Source organism: Rhinopithecus roxellana, chromosome 8, assembly GCF_007565055.1.
Source record: "Rhinopithecus roxellana isolate Shanxi Qingling chromosome 8, ASM756505v1, whole genome shotgun sequence".
NCBI classification, from domain to species: Eukaryota; Metazoa; Chordata; class Mammalia; order Primates; family Cercopithecidae; genus Rhinopithecus; species Rhinopithecus roxellana.
This window is the reverse complement of record NC_044556.1, coordinates 56,673,075-56,695,406: the sequence shown is the minus strand read 5'-3', so window position 1 is coordinate 56,695,406 and position 22,332 is coordinate 56,673,075. Positions and strand designations below refer to the sequence as shown.

At 54.8% G+C, this 22,332-nt stretch overlaps 1 protein-coding gene across 5 annotated transcripts; it reads right to left on the bottom strand.

The window, feature by feature from the left end:
• Positions 1-364: 364 nt before the first annotated feature.
• On the bottom strand, positions 365-19,139 carry IGSF9 (immunoglobulin superfamily member 9). Of its 5 annotated transcripts, none has more exons than XM_010360778.2 (21): positions 19,077-19,139; positions 16,581-16,812; positions 16,147-16,335; positions 10,888-11,040; positions 9,955-10,109; positions 9,601-9,718; positions 7,817-7,958; positions 7,568-7,713; positions 7,331-7,473; positions 5,843-5,983; positions 5,137-5,253; positions 4,778-4,928; positions 4,463-4,586; positions 4,020-4,195; positions 3,518-3,768; positions 3,220-3,304; positions 2,936-3,112; positions 2,627-2,669; positions 1,446-2,294; positions 1,057-1,184; positions 365-832 (listed from the first exon to the last, which is right to left on the bottom strand). In XM_010360778.2, the coding sequence occupies exons 2-21, from the start codon at positions 16,636-16,638 to the stop codon at positions 651-653; spliced, it is 3,528 nt and encodes a 1,175-aa protein (XP_010359080.2). In that variant the 5' UTR covers positions 16,639-16,812; positions 19,077-19,139; the 3' UTR covers positions 365-650. The 5 variants fall into 5 exon arrangements, with proteins under 5 accessions (XP_010359080.2, XP_030792192.1, XP_030792190.1 ...); XM_030936332.1 differs by having other exon boundaries at positions 7,331-7,425; XM_030936330.1 differs by lacking the exon at positions 4,463-4,586 and having other exon boundaries at positions 4,778-5,253.
• Positions 19,140-22,332: the final 3,193 nt, after the last annotated feature.

Below are 22,332 nucleotides of genomic sequence, written 5' to 3'. Positions count from 1 at the left end.
AGCACACGATATTAGCGTTCACTAAATGTTTGTGGCCTTGAATGCACCATCTTCCTTTGTGCTACCACAATAACCAACACATAGCTTTATCACAGAACTTATCACATCATATGGCAACTATTTCTTTACTTGTCTGCCTCACTGACTAGAAAGAACTCCTCAAGGGCAAAGGCATGTCTTCAAGAACCTTATTTTCTCAGTATCTACTTCAATGGCTGGCCTTTAGTAGCTGGCCTCAGTAAGCACTCAATAAATGCCTGAATGAATGCTGAATGCACCTCCATTCATTCAATAAGATTCTCCTCTTCTTTAAGGGTCCAGGGATTCTCCTGGCACTCTCTCAAAGACTGATAACACAGAGAAACATCTTTCAAACTTTGTTTATTCACCTGTAAAAAACTTCACACACACACACACAGAGAGAGAGAGAGAGAGAAAGGGGCAGACCTAAGATCCCTGTTCCAATCCCCAGACTCACCTAGGGGGTCAGCACATACATTCCATACCAAGGTGACCCAAGCCCACTATCAGGGTCTGTACCTGGGCACCAAAGGGGCAGGCAGGGGCAGTGCCCTAGGTTGAAGCTAGGTCTGGTTGGGGGCCTCCTTTGCAGGTCCATATGCCTTTTCCCAGCCTCACATTAGGGGTGTTCACAGCAGAGTGGCCTGTTCGGGGTGAGGGACTGGCTGTCGATAGGCTGGTAGCCGAGCCCTAGTAGCATCTCGGCGGCGGCGGAAGGCCAGGAATTCCTCCCGAAGGGCAGCACAGCGGGCCTCAGGGCCAGTAACATGGGCAGTGTTCAGCAGGCAGCCCTCCTCTGGAGTCTTCACACCTGCAAGAGGTGGGCAGGACAATGAGAAAAAGCCCTGAGGTTCAATGAGTGAAGAGTTCAGGTGTGAAGCTTGTTAGGCCCTTCCAGTACAGATGGCCCAAGGAGGCAAGGTACAGTCTAGGGCAGAGAAGCCTGGGAGACAGGGCCTGACTGGGTCCTAAGGTGGCAGGGGGGATGTAGGACAGCATGGCCGAGATGCCTGCCTTTCCCCAGGGCTCACACACCTAGCTCCGGCTCAGCTTCAGGTCTGAGCCGGGAGCTGGCCAAGCCCAGGTGCAATGTCTCCAGCAATTCCACGTCCCCAGGGAATTCTGAGTCCCACTCATAGTTCTCGTCCACAGAAGTATTCCTCCTGTAAAAAAAGACAAACATATGGTGTGGGTGGAGGAATAGAAGCTGTTCAGAAAAGTCTGAATTCAGGGACCACAAACTCACATTAGGCCATGGGTTTCCCCTGAAAAATCCCTGGTCCTCAGCAAAAGTTTCTAAAAGGAGACAAGGTTTCCTGTTCCCAGGGTGGGAGTGGAGCAGAGAAGGCGCAGGGTATTGGGAGAGGGGTGAGGTCTGTGGCAGGACTGAGGCAGAGGCAGGGACGGGCAGGGACTGCTCTCACCTCTTGCTGACTGTCACCACATGCTCCCTTCGGGGCCATCTCTCAGGGCCACTGGCCCAGCTGCTGGTGTCTCCTGGAGCAGGGCTGAGGTAGCTGCCTCCAGCAGAGGGGGCTGTGGAGGGGGGCCGCAGGAACGAAGCGCTGCCTCGCCCGCTGCTCTGGCTGGTGAGGCTGCCTCGAGGGGCAGCAGGGAGAAGGCCTGGCAGCAGCCGCTCCCTCAGTGTCCAGTCAGCCAGGGCTGTGTAAGGGGGTTCTGCAGTGGCCACAGCCCCAGGAAGTGATTCCCTGGGGGACACAGGAGGGGTGTCTGGAGGACGAAGGAAAGATGAGGTGGGGCAGCGCGGGGTATCCATGTAATCTGGGGGTGCAGCAGGGCTGGGCTCCTCAAGAGGGGGCCAGTCCCCATCCACATTCATCTCTCGGAAGAAGGGCAGACTCAGGTACTGGAGTAGGGGTCCGGGACCTGGCAAGGGACTGGGTGGAGCTGCTGGAGGGGGCGCCACAGGGCTGATGTCTTCAATGCAGAGGGGCTGGGGTGCCCCACTGGGGCTGCTGCTGCTACAGTCAAAGGACCGGGCGAGACACTGGGCTGGAGTCCGAGGTTCTGCCTGCTCCGGGCCTGACCTTTCCTGGGGGGCCACCACAGTGGGCCCCATCACAAAGCGCCCATCTGGGCCCCGGCAAATGGGCTCCAGGGGTAAGGGTCCCCGGCTAGGCGGAGGATCTGGGTGGGGGCTGGGAGTTCCGGCAAGATTCCCCCAGAGCAGACTCTGGCGCAGGCTGGGAACTGGGGAACCCTGGAGCTTCAGCTTCGCCACGCTGTCAGGACTGCCTGAGCCCAGAGCAGAGCTGGGGAAGGACAGGAGATCAGGGTCTGTGGTAGGGGCAGGTCCCCCTCCCAGGAGCCAGCATCAGGCCTTGAGAGGTTTGGTGAACAACAGAGCAGAGCTAGGGAGAACAAGCGAGGAAAGGACCAACAGGTGGAAGGGGTGGAGGGAAGGCACAGGCCATACTGGACTGGCCTCAGGCTGGGGCCACTGCACATCCCTTCTTACCCTCTCCCACTTTTGTTCCTCTCCCACCCCTAACATCCCCCCAGTAAAGAGGCAAAAAAGGAAGCAGAGGATACTGGCATGTACAATGGAAAAGCAGAAGAAAGCCAAGGAGGTGGAGGCACTTACGGTGCAGCTGACGTCCCGGTCGGAGAGAAGATAAGAGGTGGATCTGGAAGGGCACGAGAATAATAGGTGACACAGGCAAAAAACCAGGCCCTCCAGGCGCAGACTCTCTCACCCAACACCAGACGCGCAACCCCATCCGGGTGGGAAAAGCGTAGGCAGGACCAGATGCAGGACTAAGAGAATGCACCTGGATCACACAGGCGCGAGGATTTTCCCCCAGGTAGGAGGGACTTAAGGAGGGGCGGGGCCTTTCGGTGCGCTAGGCCCAAGTGCGCAGGAGGAGGGCTGAGAGTGGAGGGGGGGGCTTACCTTGGCGGAGGCGCTTGCGGCGGCGGCGGGTAGCCCTGCGCCGGTTCATGAGGCAGGCGGCCAGGATGCTCACGAGGATGGCCACGCCTAGAAAGCAGACCCCGCCCACCACGCCGGCCAGCACAGGCTGGGGCAGGAGACCCGGCAGCTGCGTGCGCGAAGGGTAGACCTCCAGACCTAGGCAGGGGGCCACGAGGGAGGGTCAGTGGACTCGGAGCCCCACCCCCCCCCCCCCCCCACCGTCCCGCAGGCCCTGGTGCTCCTCCCTCACGCCAGATGCTCACCGGAAGTGGAGACGTTGGCCGTGTTGCTGGGGTCGCTGACGTAGCTGCCTGCGAAGGCCACGAGGCGGAACTCATAGAGAACATCCTGCGATGGGGATGGAGTGCCAGGAGGGAGGTCAGGGCCCAGCACCGCCCATCCCAGCGGTGCGCGGAAAGACTGTGCAGGTGGGACGGAAGGGTGAGGTAGGATGCGGAGATGAAGAGTTCAAATCAAGATGAGAAGATAGGGTTTGGGGAATGGAGAAGGACACAGGAGAGCCCCTAGGAGGCTGCTCCCTGTATCGCCTCTTGCACATACCTTGATGAGGCCTGGCACCAGCAGCTCTGTTTCTGTGCCTGCCACAGCTGGGTCCAGCACCTCCCAGCCCTGGGAGCCTTGCCGTCCTTCCAAGACGTAGCCATCCAGTCTCTTAGGGACCAGCTCTGGGGGATCCCAATGTAGGAGTACCCCCCGGGGTGTCCTCACTGCCACCAGACCCCGTGGAGGGGACAGGGGAGGGGATATCTCTGTTGGGGGAAGCCTAGGTGCAGCTGGCGTGGTAGGAAGCCCTGCATGGGACAGAAAGGCAGGTCAGAGCAAGGATTCCCAGCGCCCCTCCCCTGGCCTTCCACCACCCCAGTGCCCAACTCTTCTCCCAGAGCCCCTGAAGACAAGCTCAAATCATCTTCCACACACCCCTCTGGACCCCAAGCTGGCCAGCACCTCTGCCCCTTCCCACCCAGAACCTCCCATATCCTAACTTTCCTAGCGGCCCTTCCCCATCCTTGTCTCTGCTGTTCTGGGACTACAAGCCTCTCACCTTCAGGAGCAGACAAGACAATTTCGCTGAAGGGACCACTGCCCAGCTTGTTCTGAGCCAGCACGCTGAACTGGTACTGGGTGTGGGGCTGCAGCCCTGGCACTAGGAGGTGAGCAGCCCCCACAGGCACTGCCAAGGACACCCAGTCATGGTGCATTCGGTCAGGACGCTTGGCCCTGGGAGACATGAGGACATGGGGGGTACCTCATTAGCTAGGTAGACCAGAAGATCTGGGGTCCAGAGATCTAACCAACTCCTCTCTGCTCAACCATCCAAGGTCTCAGGACCTTGGCCCTGAACTCAGAATCTGGAAACAGGGAAGCAGAGCCAGGACTGGTGAGGGATAGAGGGACAGAAGAAAGGGCAGAAGGCCAGATAGGTTCAAGGAGGAGAGGAAAGGAGGCAAGATTGGCACAGAGAAATGGCAGGAGCAGGTCACTCACAGTGGCGTGTACCAGACACTGAATCTCTGCAGATAGCCACCATCAAAGCCAGGCTCCCAGGAGACATTGGCACCCTTAGGCAAAGGCACCACGGACACATTGGTGACAACATGAGGGCTAGTGCCTGGGCAGGGGGGAATGGAGGAATAGTGGTCAGGGCCTGAGGGAGTGTAGAGAGTAGCAGGGGCCCCAAGGCCAGTGCCCTTCACCCATCATCATCCCAGGGGTCCCACACCCATGATCCCCTTTCTGGGCCTCCAAAAACGATTCCCATGTAATTTCTCCCAGCCCCTGGCCATCTCTCCAGCCACTAACCCAGCACGTAGACGTTGGTGGAGGCAGCCACGCGGGCCACAGCATTGCTGGCACTGCATTCCCAGCGCCCGTGGGCCTCCTTGGTCAATGGTCGCAGGATGAGACTGCTGTTGCTGTCCACCTGGGCCTGGCCTTGCAGCCCCCGGCCCACCTACAGAACCACTGGTGAGCCCTGAGGACACACGCAGCCACCCCTCACCAAGGGCGCCCCTCATCTCTCCAGGCAGCTCCAGTTCCTCCCCACCCTGCCTCTGACAGCCCTCTCCTTCCCACACCCTCCCTCCCACAGAATGGCTGGGGCACAAGAGGCAGGGGTGAAGTGGGCACAGGTACAGGCAGAGCGGGCTCAGGAGCCTTACCTTGGCCCAAGAGACAACAGGAGGAGGGTCCCCTTGGGCAGAGCAGGGGATGAGCAGCTCCCGCCCTACTTCTTGGAAATATTCTTCCTTGGGCTGCTCTATAAAAGCTGGGGGAGCCTGCAAGCCAGGTCTGGCATTGGGAGGGGCCCTCTCTTACATCACCGTCTAAGGTTGGCTACTCCCCCTCTCTGTGTTCCTGTCATGCCATTGTCTCACCTCACTCTCTCTCACTCCCCCTAGCTAAACACTCACCAAGCCTGTCTCCACCTCATTCTCTCTCCATCTCTCAATTCTTCTGTGGCTCTGTGTCTGTTCCCCAGTGGGTAGGGGCTGGAGGGAAATGGTGGCGTAGTAAGGGCTGGCAGGCTTAGGCAGGACTCTCAGAGATGTACAAACCTCTACAGAACATTCTTCCTCCCAGAGCCCCAGAGAGGGAGGCAGCATGGTCAAGGTTAGTGAGAGTTGGGGCGAACAGGATATCTTACTTTTGGATGTGTGTGACTGATGTCCCACCTGCCAAGCACCACCTCTGCAGAAACCTCTGGGATGGCATCAGGCAGCTGCTGCCATGGCCACCATGGGAAACAGACTTGGAAACCCCTCCCCATATGTCTGCCCCACCCCACCCCCATCAGCCTGGCCTTAGCGCCATCTCCAGCCATCTGACTCACTGTCACCACAGGCCCCCACCCACCCCCGGCCTAACCTTGAGCAGCACGCGGGTCACAGGGGAGGGCCCGGCGGTACCAAGACTGTTGTAGGGGGTGCAGGAGTATTCTCCCAGGGCATCCTCGTTCCCCAGGGCGATGATCAATGAGCCTTCTGTGCCCTGGGACCAGCCAGGGAACTGGAAGGAAGAGGAGATGACAGCTCAACATCCTCTCAATCTCAATCTCCTCTGAGAGAGGAGCTCAGCAGAGACAAGCCTGGGATGGCAGTACAAGAGAGGGGGCAGGACGAGAAACCCACAGCTATGCAGAGGACTCCAGCAGCTCCATGTCTAGGCCTGACCCCTCTCCGATTTCCAGTGCTTCCTTTCTCTCCTGCCTACAGAGGGACCCCTCCCAATAGTGTGAGGCTGTGACTGCACAACTCCAGGGGGTGCCACTCACAGAAAATACACTGTGAATGGCCACCCCTGGAATTGGGCTGCATGGGGCTTCCTGCCTGCTGGGACTTCACCTGGCTCCCTTCCCAGCACTCCACAACTAAGTTCAGCGTCTTCCACCCCAAACCAGCTCCTATTTCTCTATGAAAGGGCCCACCGTCCTCCTTGCTGAAGTCTGCCTCCGTACGTTCCCTCACTCCCCCTAGCGAAATACTAAGCCAGTCATCCTGAGAGGTCCCTTTTGTCGGGGCATGAGCCCATTCATCTTCATGTCCTCCTCTCTAAATTAGACTCCACAACTCTCACCTGGGCCATTTCAGCAGCTTCAGAACCCCTCTTCCTATGTCCAGTATCTCCTGCTACATTCCACTGGATAAGCTCAATCCCTGATCACAGTTCTGATGCTATCACACCAATGCTCAACAAACTCCAGCGGCTCCAACTGCCTGTAGACTTTTCTCTTAAACAGTCAACAAAGATATACTGAGTACTATTGTTGTAGAAGCCCCAGGTACACTACGATGAAAAGATGGCAATACTGGGCCTGAAAAAATTTATAGTCTCTGCAGACAAAAGATCCCGATTGCCTTGGAATGAGGCAATGGTAACCTGGCATTCACAGTTCTTCCTTTTGATGCTAACCTGTCTTTCCAGCTTTCTCTGCACCATTCATGTCCCTACAGGCACTCCAGCTTCCACCCAATTGGATGATCCATGCCTCCTTGCCCCTGCCCCCAACCCAGTATCCCACACAGCACCTGGTGAGAAGTGTGTGTTCCCCCGGGACACACAATTCCCCAATCATCACACGAAAGAACCTTCGGTTCTGCTTCTTGACTCTTTGCCATCATTTTCCCCAGAGATCATCTCTTTTCTTTCCCCAGAGAAGACACAAAACCACCACCTTAAACCATGGAAATTTTTCCTCAGCGGTTTTAAGTAGTCTCCTGTGCAACATGTCTCATAACACAAATTAAATTCACAAAAGATATGTGTCCCCAGTCACAGAATTGAATTAAACTGAGCTAACTCCACCCTGCTGTCCTGAGCAAAATAACACCAAGCTGTACTGCCCCAAGCCTGTACCTTGTCCAGCTGCAGGGCCTTTCCATCCTTGGTCCAGCTGACAAAGAGCAGTGGGGGGTTGGCACGAACCGGGCAGCGGATCACCCCCGGCATGCCTATGGGCAGGGGCGTCTCAGGAGGCATAGCTGTCACCTGGGCTGGGTCTGGGGGAAAGTAGTGGCAAGTTGGGGGAGAGGGGCTTGGCCTGGCCCAGGGGAAGGGAGCAGGCTGTGGGAGAAGCTGGGGTCAGGGGCTTACAGAGCACAGTGAGGTAGGCAGAGGCTGAGGGTGGATGCAGGAGGCCATTGCTGGGCACACAGGTGTAGCAGCCGGCATCATCAGGCTGGGTGGCCTGCAGCCGCAGGCTCCCGTCCACCAGAATCCGCACCCGGGACCGCAGGTGGCTGCAATGTGGCATGTGTGAGGAGGGGTCCAGGCCTTCAGCCAAGCGGCTCTTCAGAGACTATGAATTCCCCACCTCCACCCTCCTAATGAGGGTGACCCCACCTAATGTGGAAGACATTGGTGTTGTCCTGGAACCAGCTGTAGGTGAGATTAGCAGGGTATGCCTCAGCGTGGCAGGCCAAGGAAACATCCTGGGAAGCATTGACTGTGCAGTTCTTGGGGGGCACCACGATGACTGGGGGTCCTGTGGGGTGCACAGAGGGAGGAAGGTGGCCTCAGCCCACAGTCTTCCCAGAACCCTGAGGTCACCTCTACAATCCTTCCCAGCTCTGCCCTCTGGAATCCTAGGGCTCATTGTTACAGGGCTTTGGGGAATGGAAACAGAAGCTTCCACCTGTATGTTAACAAGAATTCATCCTCTCCCTGAGACGCATTCCTCTTTCCAAATTCTCTCTGTTCCATCAAGAGCAACCCCATTCATGCGGTTCCACTGCCTAGGAATGGTGTGTGTGTTTGGGGGAGTCAGTTTAACTCTGCTCATTTACCATTTGTATCCCTGCTTGTCACCTCTTGAATTACTTCTCTGTCTCTGACCCTAACCCAGGTGCCCAATACCTCACCTCAAGATGCTGCAGCAGCCCCTGACTCCAGGCTCCCCTGCGGCTGCCACTCTACTCGCCATTCATATAGAAACAGCCCCTTGAGCCACAGAACACTTCTGCTCAGGAACGTGCAACAGCACCTGGCTCCTACTACACTAAGCTCAAACCCAGCCGTGTGGACCCCTGCGATCCAAACGCTCCCTACCTGGCCAGCCATCTTTCCATGTCAGCCCTCATGAACTCTTTCAGGTCAGTGTGGGCAACCAATTCAACCATAGGTCACAGCCCCCTTGCATAGGTAACCCTGAAGCCCAGCCCTCCCGCCAGAGAGCACCTAGCACTAGCACCCCATCTCTATGCCTTTGCTCCCTGCACCCCCAGTCTGGAATGTCCCTCCCAAGGGCCTGGCCACGCCACATACCTCCTGCAAAAGCACCTCTGCTACTACAGTTCCGCTACTTCTTCCCCTCTCTGGGCCGGTACTGCATGAGCAGTCAGTAAGAAGAGGTCATGATGCGAGCTGACACAACAGAGCACTGACTGCATGCGGGACACTGAGTGCTAAGCACTTTACCTGCACGACCTCATTTAATCCTGACCAAAAGCTTGGCAGTGGGAATTGTCTCCATTTTATGGATGAAGAAATGAAGGCTCAGAGGCAGACAGATTGTGAGGTGATTGCCCAAGGACAGCAGGAGAGGCAACGTTCCCATTAGGCTTCCTTATGCCACAGACGACACTTTAACCATTACCAGGCACTGCCTTTCTTACAGTACCTCGGACAGCAACACTTCCCTGTTTCCCCAATTAGTCCCACTTCCCCACAAAGATAATAGGCTCTATGAAGGCACAGTCCAGGCCTTCTACTTCTCAGTTTCCCTTCTAAAGGAAGGATCTTGGCCAGGAATTCCATGTGCCTGTGACTGGGCTCAGCTGGACCTAAGTAAATTCTTGTAACAGACCTGAGAGGTAGACATGAGTCTCTTTATAAAGATGAAGAAACTGGGACTCAAGGAGTTAGCGGGTTCACAGCCTAACACAAGCACCCATGTCCTTTCCACTATAACACACTACTGGGCACTAAGATCGCTTTGTCTGCTTACCAAGCCTTTTAAAATTAAGGTGCTGGTTTCAGAGCGACAGCCTGCATTGGGAGCCCCCTCAGCTTCCACGGCCCCGCCCTCAGGCACAGATATTCCTATCTTGCTGTGAACCAATTCAACCATAGGTCACAGCCCCCTTGCATAGGTAACCCTGAAGCCCAGCCCTCCCGCCAGAGAGCACCTAGCACTAGCAGCTGGGTGGCGTGAGTGGCGCTGCCCTCAGTGCTGGAGGCTTGGCAGGTGTAGACCCCAGAGCTGCCTCGCTCTACCCGGCGGATCCGCAGTGTCCCGTTCTGCACCTAGGGAAGAAGTGGGTGAGGAAGAGTCCTTTCCCCTGCCAGCCTCAGATCCTGCACTTCTGAGGCTGGCCAGCAGAGGGAGGCAGCACCCCAGGCTCGGGGCAAACAATGCCAACCCCCTCTTTGGCCCATCTTCTAGCCTGGCCTTTGCCTCCTCTGTCCTCTGGCCCCACTGCCAGGCCCCCACCTTCCCTTCACACTCTATATGGCTCACTCTATCCACCCCCAGGACTCACTTGCACCTGGCCCTGGCCCTGGCCAAGGTCCTTTCCTTGGAGCTTCCACGTCACACGAGGCAGGGGGCTCCCACGGGCCACACAACGCAGGGTCACAGGCTCCAGTTCCTGCACTTCCAACACAGCAGGAGGTGTCTCCTGGAATTGAGGGGGCGCTGCAAGGGAGACAGGCATCAGGGGCCCCAGAGGGGCTGTCAACGCAAAGAGCAGTGTCCGAGGGCCAGGGAGACGACTCAGGGCTCCAGCCTGCTGCCCACCCACCAGCCCCGCCTCATAGGAATGCTCAGCCCGGGGCCACCCTGTCTGCTGCACCCGGGCCAAGTGAGGATTCTATCAACCCACCCCCACACACTGGCCTGGGGCTGAACCCAGGCTGGATGTCCAGAGCCGGCGGGGAGAGCCAAGTCCCCTCAGGAGGAGCACTGTTCTGGGAGTGAGGAGGGCTGGGTCCTAGACTCTGCTCTGCCACTAATCAGTGGCATGACCCAGCCTCACCTATGCAGTGGGAATGATTATGACCTCCCTCCTACTTAGGAGTGAGACAGAAATAATAAGGGCCTGGGTGAAAAGGTATTTTGAAAACACAAAGTGCTATATGTATGTGAGCTATGTTTCACTCAAGGCCTAAGAGCCCCCTCTCTCCCACCCACTTCCCTGGCCAGGGAAGCAGGAGGGAAGAGAAAGAGGGAGTTCCTGATACAGAGCCTAGAAGACTGATTGGATTTATATTTGAAGAACTGAAAAGGGCAGGAGTATGGGGGAGGGGTGAGATGCAACTACTAAGTGAGCAAACAAGGACTCTCAGGAAGGGTGGGGCATCAGAGTCGTTTGTGGGATAGAAATAGAACTCCCTCTTCCCTTTTCTCCCACCAGCCAGAGTCCCCATCCTCCTCCTCCCTGTCCTTCTCCACCACCTGCCCCACAGCCTCATACAATTGACTGTCAGATGCACCCAGGAGCCGTTAGCAAAATCGTCTTCAGGGATGTGCTGGTCCAGGAAGAACACGCGGCACTCGTACCAGCCCTGGTCTTCCACCCGGAGACCCTCGATCTGGAGAGAGGCCCCCTTCTGCAGCCGGACTCGTCCTGGGGGAGGAGCCCTGAATCAAGGGTGCTGAAGGAACCCCATGGAAGCCCCAGTCCCCTGGTCACACTGGTAATTCTTAGAGGTAAGAACAGGCTCAGTCTCTCCCAATTACTCTGACGGTGTGAGGTCCACAGAGATGCAGATGGGGTTGGGGTCATTCAGGACAGGTCCCTCCATTCAGCCCCTCTGACCGCTCTTGCTGTTCAACAGCTGGGACCCTGTCTACACAAAGAGAAACCAAGGGGACAGCAGGTGGACAAAACCTTCCCCCCGAACTGCACTCGGTGTCCAGGACTGTTGGGGAAGGAGGTGAAGAGCCAGCACGTAGTCTCCTCTGGACTCTTACAGGATCTGGGCTTTTTTTGTAGGGGAAGGTGTGAGCTCCTGGGAGTACTCCTGATAGAGGATTGTTTCCCTGAAAACCTCAGCAGTGTTTGAGGCCCTAGCAGGGGAACCCAGACCCCGCCTGCCAAAGCCCCTAATCCCTCAGGGCTATTATCAGCAGCCTAAGCGCCTTAGGGTGGCCAGAGTCCAGCCCAGCAAGCAGCAAAGTCAGCAGCCTCCTCACCCCATCCTTTCCATGCCCCGGGGCACTCAGGCCCCAGCTGGCTGACCACATACAGTTCCACAAAGCCACACAACCACAGCACAACCAGACACCTCAATCCCGCTCTTAGTCAGCATCCACACCACACTGCCAGGCTCAGACCAAGGGTGCCTACCCAAGCCCTCAGCACCCTCCCTGGATGCAATTGTGCACCCCAAACGGCTTCATGGGTCCCTGGCAGTGTAGCCTCGTGATACAGGCACACACTTAGGAGCCAGATAGACCTAGGCATGAGTCCAGCTCGACTGTGTACTCTTTTGGACAAGTTACTTAACCTCTCTTAATTTCAGTTTCCTCATCTGTAAAAAGAAGAGAAACAAAATTGAGGTGGGGTGGAGGAGAGAAATAATGTAGGGAAGGCATGTAGCATGGTGCCTGGCATCACCGGATGCTCAGATAAGTTGTTGAACAAATAAATGAGGTCTAGATTTGAAATCAGAAAGCTGCACTCAAGTCCTGGCCCTGTCCCTAAACTGATCACACATCATCTTCCTTTTCTCTCCCTGCATCAGTGAACAGCACCACCACACACCAAGTTACCTTATCAGGAACCTGGCATCTCCTAGATTCCTCAATTACCTCCCATATCTACTTGCTCATTAGGTTTTTCAAATCCTACCTCCTAAACATTTCCCCTTCTCTGCTGTCCTCACCTTTACATGTGTGGCATGTCTCACCTGGGTTTCTCCAACAGCCTACTTGCAGGTCTCCCTGCCTCCAGCCTCCTCCCCTCTACATCACATTGCTCATCCCCACCTTGACCTCCGCTATGAACAAATGGAACTTTCTTTTTTTTTTTAGAGACAGGGTCTCACTCTGTTGCCCAGGCTGGAGGGCAGTGGTTTGATGGTGGCTCACTGCAGCCTCGAACTCCTGGGCTCAAGTGATCCTTCTGCCTCATCCTCTCAAGTAGCTTGTTTACAGGCAAGTGTCACCATGCCTGGCTAATTATTTAACTTTTGAAGAGAGGGGTCTTGCTATATTGCCCAGGCTAGTTTCAAACTCTTGGCCTCAAGGGATCCTCCTGCCTCAGCCTCCCAAAGTGCTGGGATTAAGCTGTGAGTCACTGTGCCTGGCTGCATTTTCTGAATCTTATGTTGTATGCAAATGTTGCTCCAAGTCCCTTTGCATAGTGTCCACCTCAGCTCTTCCTAATACTAGAAATTCCGAAGCTGTGAATGTGCTCAGCCCCTCCAATTTGCTTCCATTCTACCTCTAGAGTGATCTATTTCAGAAAGAAGAGAAAAGAAGGATCAAGTTGAGGCAGGCTTTGTGATCTTAGGCAAGAGTCTTTTTGTACTTAGAATGAGTTCCAGGGTGTGGATTCTCTAGGATGGGTGGACCTGCTTAAAGGGCTAGGTGATGAAATCCCCACCCGGGAGATAAGACTAGGCCTAGTGGGTAAATATTTAACATAATCATACCCTTCTACCTACTGTCAGGCTTCCTCAAGAAGGCTAATCTGCCTGGCTGCTGAACCCTGCAGACCCCAGACTGCAACCTCTTCTATGTCCCACATGACACTTTTCATTATTGTGATCTTCTACCTCCACAAAGAAGGAAGAAGAGGGAAGGAAGATTGAGTGTGGAATACGGGCCATGTAATATTAGGCATCACCATATTTAATCCTCCCAAGAATTCTATTGTAGCTTAAGGAATTAATGTTAAGTTTCTTTCCAAAATCACATGGCTAGTAGGTGACAAAGCCAGGCTTCTTTCTCCAGACACAGCATGCTTTCCATGGATACGGGTGTTAGGACCAAGTGCTGTTCAGGGCACTGGGCGTAATTGGTGTATTCTCACTTGGGAGATGCTGGTAGCCAATGGATAACAGTGCAAATGTTACTGAGAATATCCAAAGAAGCATACTGCGTGTCCTAGCTTTTCTGACAGTTGGACTGCTAGATCTGTAGTGTTACAGAAGAACAGGAAGATTGCCAGCAGGGCAGCCCTGAGTCCTCCTGAGTCCTGGGCCCACCTCCTGGAGGCCTCCCTCCACCTGCAGGGCTAAAGCCTGTTGACTTCAGATCTTCCTGTACGCAGGGGTGTGTGAAGAAAACAGGAGACACAGTCTCTGCTCTCTTAAGCTCTCGGAAGGCAGGGAACCCACAGTCATCTAAATGGGCAAGTTCATGTCCACACATCCACAAAGAAGTTCAAAAAATGGTGCTAACTGCGCCCAGACATTGCACTATGAAGCAAGAAGAGTAACGAAGGCTTCTGGGAAGCTGTGACTGGGCAGAGAGTTAACAATAAAAGGTGGTGAGGGGAGGTGACTAGAGCAAGCAGGGGAGTTCTAAGTGGAGAATGAGGTCACTGATTTTTATCAAACAACTCAGGGCAGAGAAAAAAATGCACGTCCCTTCTGCTATGTGGGGCATCTTGAAAATCCCAAGAAATACAGCACAAAAGTCCATCCTGCCATTTTGATGAGTTGGTCTAAGATCCACCTTAGGAAAGCTGGTGTCAACTAAGCCTAACCTTCCTTCTGGAGGCCTGGTCATGGGTTCACACCACATAGGCACTGTGCGGGCACAGGCCGGGACACTTTACACACGGCAGCTAATTGAATCCTACTCTTTCGTCCTAGCTTGTTTTATATTGCTTTCACTCCATGGCACTCGTTGATAAATCCAGTCCCCTCTGCTAGATGCTTCTAGAGTCCTCAAAGACGGGAAGCCTTCCCTTCTGTGTGGTCCCTAATCCTCCAACAGACTCTGTCAGGGTTCCACACACATTCTAGACCACCAGCCCCACAACAGTCCCTGGCCCATCTCCCCTTCACTGCCCAGAGGGTTTATGACAGAAAAGCATTGTCCTTAGCAACCTCTACCTCCTGTTGCTTAGCAACTGCAGTTCCGAGTCCCCTACACAAAGGCTGAGAGGCCCCTTCCACACTGTGAGGCAGTAAAAGGGTTAATGGGCTCAGGGGTCTCCCTCAGGTCCCAACTCCCTCAGCCAGAGGGCCCGACTAAGAGATCCAGACTGAGGTAGGAGTGTGAACAAAGGATAGGAGTAGAGAGTAAGTACCAGAGGCTACTGCTCACAGCACCTGCAACTCAAGCAACAGCACAGACAGAAGGAAGACCCACAGGTAGACAAAGTTGCTAACCATCCAGTGGCTTCAGGCCTGACGGACCTCAAGGCAGGACACAAGCTGGAGAGAAGGAAGAGCTTCAAGTCTCCCTGGTGGAGTCGCAGGAAAAGCCCCTCTCTCTTCTGCCTCCCCTTGCCTTGCCCTCAGTCAGGCAACATTTTGAATCTGTCCAGCCTCAGCCCAGCAGCCCAAGACCCCTCCCAGGCCCGGGCAGGCGGAGGCAGGGAGGGAGGGCTGGTGGGTACAGCCGTTTTTTTCTCCACTGGTGCTAATTGGGGCCCGCTTTCATCCATTCCCACAGGGCTTGTGTAGACACATACACTCCTACCAGGCTGTTTGCCAATAACTGCCCCCAGTTTGAAAATAAACTTCCCTTCTGCATCACCTGCCTGCACCTCCTCCCCTCTCCGCTCAGCCCGCCCTGTGGCAAGGCTCAGCCAATCCCAGGGTTTCCCTCAAGATTCAAACTAAAGAGGGAAAAGGTGGGGGTCTCCCCATCAAAATCCTCCCAGGTGGCCTTTCCTGGGTCTCCCTTCTCTGAAGAGGAGGCAACAAGACTCTCTCTTACCCCTAGCCCAGACCCGTCCTTAGAGCCTCCTGCACGCTGCCCTCTGAGACCTGGCACTAAACCGCTTAGATTAAGGCTCCATCCAGGATTAGGAGGAAGCAGAGCCATTGTAGCCATTCTAGGGAGCCAGCTGGGGTGCAGCAGAAGGCGCCCAGGGAGGCTACACACGATTTTAAGTCCCAACAGGTGCCACCTAAAGCAGCAACCCAGGCCAGCCCCATTCACTGACCTTTGGGGAACCTGGGCCCTCCCCAGCCACCCTCTCTGTACACCTGTGCTTCTCTACTCAGAAGCAGGCTGAGTGCCCCTGGAAAAGCAGAGAGGTCACAGCCGCACCCACCCTGCTGCCCCATCAGCCCATTCCCTAGAAGACTTGAACCCCTGAGCTAGCATTTAAGGTGATGGGGAAGGGGGAGAGGGCAGAGGAGTGAGCAGGTAGTAGAGCCAGGACCAAGGTAGGGCCAAATGGGGAGACTACAGATCAGGATGAAGTCTGGGAGGTTTCATGATGAGATCTAGAAAAAGCAGTTACAAAATTAGAATGGATACTTGGAATAGGGCTGCAGGATATCCTTTGGAACAGACCACGTGGAGTCCTAAATAGCACAGCTATAATAGTGAGTGTGTGTGTGTGTGTGTAAATGAATGAATCTTTCAATGAATTAACACTGCTTGGGAGCACAAACATGCTTGTTAAGCAGAGTGAAGGCAGCAGAGCTGGAGATGAGATCAGGGCAGGGACAGAGCAGTTCACAGGAGGCCTTGCCCAGCTCTACCCAGTCCACCTTTCTTGCTGATACCTGCCTACCTTCCACCTGAGGAGAACTCTTACCCACGTAATCAGGGTCAATTCGGGGAGAGTAGAGGCCGAACTGGATGAAGATGGGAAGCAGGAATCCAAAGCGCAGCCACTCGATGACATGCAGCGGGGGTCGGCCGGCCGGGGGCAGCAGGTCACAGCCCAGCACCACACTCTCCCCAGCCCGGCCCACCACCGATACCACCTCAGGCTTCCCTCGACCTGCATGATGGGTGGCATGAGGGCACAACGGGGGGCCAGGGTCAGTGCTGGAAGGGGAGGTGCCATCAGTATCTCTGTAGGCACCTTAGGACTTTGGGTGACTGGAGAAACCCCCAGTTCAGCTTCTCCAGAACCAGCCCTCTTCCTCCCCTGCCCTCACATGCCCAAAGAGGAACCCTTGAGGAACACCCCCATACCCACCCCAAGGCTAACAGGGTGTTCTTGAGCCCAGGAGTCCAGCTTACCGTCAGCCCCCTGGCTGATAACCAGGCTGAGGACGGCCAGGCCGAGGCACCACACCATAGCCCAGCTGGCCTGCTCGCCCAGCCCCTCCTATCCACAGGGGCCCAGATGGAGGGGCCAAGGGATGTCCTTCTGATCAGCTCAGGGAACAGGTTTCAGCTCTCACTCATCTGTACAGTGAGGGCTTGGCTCATGTAACACCCGAGGAAGCTGCTCTCCGGAGAACCACCAGATCTAAATGCAAAGTGCAAGGCAACATGCAGAGTTGGCCAATACTGGAGCCCAGAAGAAACCCCACCATTAGAGAAAGGCACTGGGAAGAGAAAGGAGGGAGGAGCGTAATTAAGTTGGGGGTAGCGGGAAGGGGGGAATCTTGAAGCCCTGAGGAGTAAGAGCAGGGGTAGGAGTACTGGGAGAATGGTGAGTGCTGAATGCAGAGACCAGAAAGGTGAGGAAATAGGGGAGGCTGGGAGAGCTGGGAAGGTCTTAGGAAATGTGAAAGGATTCTGGGGACTTAGAGTCTTGAAAAACTAAGCCAGAAGAGAACTGGGGTTCCTTATATACTTGGAAAAAGATTTTTGAAGGAAGTATGGTAGATCAAGACCCTCGGGCCAGGCGCGGTGGCTCAAGCCTGTAATCCCAGCACCTTGGGAAGCCGAGACGGGCGGATCACGAGGTCAAGAGATCGAGACCATCCTGGCTAACACGGTGAAACCCTGTCTCTACTAAAAAATACAAAAAAACTAGCCGGGCGAGGTGGCGGGCGCCTGTAGTCCCAGCTACTCGGGAGGCTGAGGCAGGAGAATGGCATAAACCCGGGAGGCGGAGCTTGCAGTGAGCTGAGATCCGGCCACAGCACTCCAGCCTGGGTGACAGAGCGAGACTCCGTCTCAAAAAAAAAAAAAAAAAAAAAAAGACTCTCATGACCCAGCCTTCTCTTGCTTCTTTCCTTACTCTTGATGCTTACAAGGTATAGCAGCAAGATGGAACCAGTGCTGTCGCCTTCACCTCACTGTGACAAATAAGGGCCCTGAGGATCTCTGTTCAGAGGCAGAGAGCCAGTCAAGGGCAAATCCAGGGCCCTTAACTCTCAGAAAGTAGTCCCCAGGACACCCCTATACAATCCCTTGTCCCATTTCCCCGGCTTCTATGAAAAACTCTGGAAACTGGGGACCCAAGGCCTTTCTCCATTCAGTCTCCCTACACTGCTTTGGCAATGAGTAAGGCACTTGGGAGAGGAGGAGCTGACTCCCCCACCTGCCGGTATGGGGGGCCCAGGCAGCATCCTCCAGGTCTGGACAGGTCCCGGGGCTGGCAGCTAGCACAACTTCCTCATGATACTGCCAAGCAGCCCTCCCACAGCCTGACAAACCCTGGCACCCCGAAGGACCTCACCCAAATCCCTCCCACTCACTCCCCTCCAATATCTTCGGGGTGCCAGGGTTTGTCAGGCTGTCTCTTCCCCAACCCCAGGCATGGTCCAAAAAAAGCCTGTGAGTCCCTGAAGTGTACAAAATGAGCCCTGGGGCTTGGAGGGTAGGAGCTCCTGACAGCCCCACAGATCCTAGGGCAGTCTCAGAGAGCCAGAGGGTCCATGCCAGGGCCCGGCGCAGCCAAGTGGACTCTGCTCTGAGGCCTCCAACCCACTCTTGGCCACAAAGTTCAGGATAGACTATAAAACATCCTCCACAGAGTCTGATCCTTGCCTCTACATAATGATCCTGTACCGTCTAACTTCTGGCAATTCACTAGCAACAAAGCCCCCTGTTTCCCACTGCCTCCAGGCAGCTCTCCCATACTTCCCTGAAAAACCTTTTTCCAAGTATATAGGAACCCCCTAGTTCTCTCCTGGCTGTTTTCCAAGACCCCGAGTAACTAGGTAGCCCTAGAATTCCTCCGAGTCTCCTAATATCTTTCCAACTTCCCCGGCCTCCACTATTTCCTCACCCTTCTAGTCTCCCTACACACCACTCCCTCATCCTCCCATTATTCCCTTTCCAGTTATCGCTACTATGCACAGTCCCCCCCACAATTCCAGCTTCTCGCACCTGATCTCCAATTGCAGCAGGCCCCCTGCGCTACAAGGAACTCCCTTCTGGTCTCCCCGCCCCCCAGCCACTTCTCCCCATCCTCTCCTGCCGAGAATTCTCCTCCCTGGGATTCTCCTGCCTCAGCTCACAATACAATTCTGATACCCCACCCCCAACAATTCCTTTCTCCCTCGCATTCTACGGTCCCCTGGAACTCCTCCTTTCTCTTAGAACCCACCAAGAACTCCCCCACATGGCCTCCAGAACTCCTGCAGTTCTCCGGGAACCCCCACCCACCCGCCAAGAATTCCACTTCACTCCCCAGAACTCCCCTAGTTCTGCTCCCTCAACGAATTCCACTTCTCTCTAGAACTCCCCGCTTTCTCCTGTCCCCCATAACTCCGCACTACTCTCCATGCCCCCGCCAGCACCCCCACTTCTATACCCCCAGTACGCCCCCTCCCTCACCTGCTCCGCACCGCTCTGCTCCACTCTCGCCGCTACACAATAGGGGGCGGACCCGCCTCCCCGCCTCGGATGCCCCGAGCGCCTCCCGTCGCCCTGGAGACCGCCAATCCCCCTCCCGCGGCGGCCAATTGGAGCCGCCAGAGGCGCGGTGAGGCGGGCGGGACCCCTGAGCGGCCTGGGAGTTGTAGTTTCAGGAGGGAAGGGTCCGGCGGCACGTGGGCTCAGGTCGCCCCCTCGTGGACCTCTGCACAGCCAAGCGTGGAAAGGCCGGTGGGTCGCTTCCCGCCGCCAGCAACAGGGGCCGCCGGGTCCGGCCAGCGCTCCAGGGCTGCGGGAGCTGGCCCCTTGCCAGGCTATTGGTACGCCATCCTTCTTTCGGAACCTACGGGCGACCCTCTCCGCTCCCCGAACGGGCGCGCCACAGAGGCGGCAGCGAAGGTTGAAATCTGAGCCTGGGGGCAGGAGCACCAGGCGGGGAGCATGACTCCCCGCCCTCCTCCCAGGGGATCCACCCAGGTTCCGGGCTCATCCGATCTCCTCCCCCATCCCCATTTCCACCTCCACCCATTGCTTCTCTATCAGGACTGGAAATACCTGTCTGCATTGGCGAGCTCCCAAATCTTGCCCAGGCGCCTCCCACTGTGTGCAGCTGGGGAAGTCAGCTCCCGCGGCAGCTCCGGCACCAACGACCCAGAGAAACAGGCCCAGAGGGGAGAAACGACAGATATCTTGACACGGGAGATTGAAAGGGAGGAATGAAATAAAAGATCACTTACTGGACCACTGCAGGGTGCCAGATCCTGGACTAGATGCTTTATAACTCCTGTGTAACCTTCAGAGAAACTCTGCGAAGTAAGTAGAGCTCCCGTTGACTAATGAGAAAACTGAGGCTCAGGGAGCTGAAGTAACTTGGCCCAGGCTTTCCCATCTAAGATATGGCAGAGCTGGATTGAGACCCAACCCAAACTTCATCAAACCCACTCCCTAGGAGATATCACCCTCAGACACAAAGGTATCTTGCATATCTTGCCCCTCAGAGATTCCATCTCCTCAGCTTGGTGATGCTGTAGGGATGCAGGGTTGGCTTAAGCAATCGTTGCCTGTCCAGGTCCTTGCCATTCAGTTGTCTCCCTTGGAAGCCTTCCTTGAAAGTAACATGCTGATCTCATCCCAATCTGAAGTACTGAGACTCAAACTGGGTGCACCATGCATCAGACTCACAGAATCATTGCTGTAACATCATGAGAGACCCTCCGGGATGGGCCTAAGCACTGCTTGGCCCCAGAATCCCTGGCACATCATTTCTCCATGTAGTCATCCAAGCCCCTATCTGATTACATCCTAGTCCAGGAAGCTCAGCACTACTGTGGTACCCATTCTAGCCTTAGTAAGCTCTTCCAGGTGTAAAGGTTTTAGTGCTTTTGGGTGACTGAGATGGAAGAGGCAGGAGCAGTGGGCCAGTCTCTTCCACCATTCCTCCCGCAAATACTCCCAAAGTAGCAGCTTTTCAACAATGCTTTTCAATGTAATACACTGATGTATTGATAAAACTATAATGGAACCATGTTAATGAATGCAGCATGGAAGCAAGGCTAGAAGAAATGGTCAAAGAGCAAAGTGGTTTTGTTTGTTTGTTTGTTTTTGAGGCAGAGTCTCACTCTGCCTCAAAACCCGCACCTCAGGAGTGCAGCGGTGCGATCTCGGCTCACTGCAACCTCCACCTCCCGGGTTCAAGCGATTCTCCTGCTTCAGCCTCCCAAGTAGATGTGATTACAGGCACCCGCCACCATGCCTGGCTAATTTCTGTATTTTTAGTAGAGATGGGGTTTCACCATCTTGGCCAGGCTGATATTGAACTCCTGACCTCGTGATCCACCTGCCTTGGCCCTCCCAGAGTGCTGGGATTACAGGTGTGAGCCACCGCGCCCAGCCGAGTCAAGTGTTTTTTAGTCTTTGGATCCTTACCAATCATTGGGAAGGATCTCCCTCCCCAGTGTTAGAATTGGCCACACCTCTGATCTGAACTGCTGTCTCCAGTGATTTCTTGAGGATAAACCAATCTCCTTTGGACATTAAAATAACTTTTTGTTAAATGACATTTAAAATGGTTTTCAATTTTTAAAAGTTTATGATATGGTCTTTTCTTTCCTGGAAACTTATTTTGTGAGTTTTATTGTTATTGCCATTTTTTTCTGATATATATATATATATATATATATGAGATTTTTTGGTAAGAAAAGGAACCTAGTCCTACAACTTGCTCCCTCACTGTGCCAGGAGTACAAACTGATTTAAAAAATAGTCCCTAAGGTTCAAAACAAAAGATTTTCCTCTAGGTTGTCCTTGATTCATAGTCATTACTCTCTGGGAAAGCGTATTCAACCAACAAGGATTCCACCTAACCTAAGTATCAGGCAGCCCCCAAATTTTCTTTTTTTTTTTTCTTTTTTTTTTTTTTTTTTTTGAGACAGAGTCTCGCTCTGTTGCCCAGGCTGGAGTGCAGTGGCACATCTCGGCTCACTGCAAGCTCTGCCTCCCAGATTCACGCCATTCTCCTGCTTCAGCCTCCTGAGTAGCTGGGACTACAGGCGCCCGCCACCAAGCCCGGCATTTTTTTGTATTTTTAGTAGAGACGGGGTTTCACCATGTTAGCCAGGATGGTCTCGATCTCCTGACCTCGTGATCCACCTGCCTCGGTCTCCCAAAGTGCTGGGATCACAGGCGTAAGCCACCTCGCCTGGCCAGCCCCCATGTTTTCAAATTGCTGACAAGGACATCAGAAAATACTATCTCTCTCCCTCTCCTCCTCCTCTTCCTCTTCCTCCTTCTTCTCCTTCTCCTTCTTTCTTCTTTCCTCTTTCCTCCTCCTCCTCCTCCGCCGCCGCCGCCAACACCACTGTGGCCGCGGCTGCTGCTGCTGCTTCTTCTTCTTCCTCCTCCTCCTCCTCCTCCTCCTCCTCCTCCTCCTCTTCCTCTTCTCCTTCTCCTTCTTCCTTCTTCTTCCTCTCTCTCTCTCTCTCTCTCTCTCTCTCTCTCTCTCTCTCTCTCTCTCTCTCTCTCTCTCAGAGCTGGGGTATTCTCCTCCTCTTGCTTTTGAACATCAAAACTCCAGGCTCTCCAGACTTGGGACTGTGAGTTTATACCACTGGCCTCCCTGGCTGTGAGGTTTTTGGACTTGGACTGAGTCACACTTTTGCCATCCCAGGGCCTTCAGTGTGCATGTCGTAGTACTTGGCCTCCACCATCATGTAAGCCA

Bases quoted from the DNA above. Each gene is read 5' to 3' on its own strand.
- IGSF9 (XM_030936330.1), bottom strand. From the start codon at position 16,638: ATGGTGTGGTGCCTCGGCCTGGCCGTCCTCAGCCTGGTTATCAGCCAG. The intron at 5,254-5,842 runs GTTAGGCCGGGG...CCTGGCTTGCAG, and splicing joins TGACCCGCGTGCTGCTCAAG to GCTCCCCCAGCTTTTATAGA. The intron at 3,769-4,019 runs GTGAGAGGCTTG...TGTCCCATGCAG, and splicing joins TGTCTTGTCTGCTCCTGAAG to GGCTTCCTACCACGCCAGCT.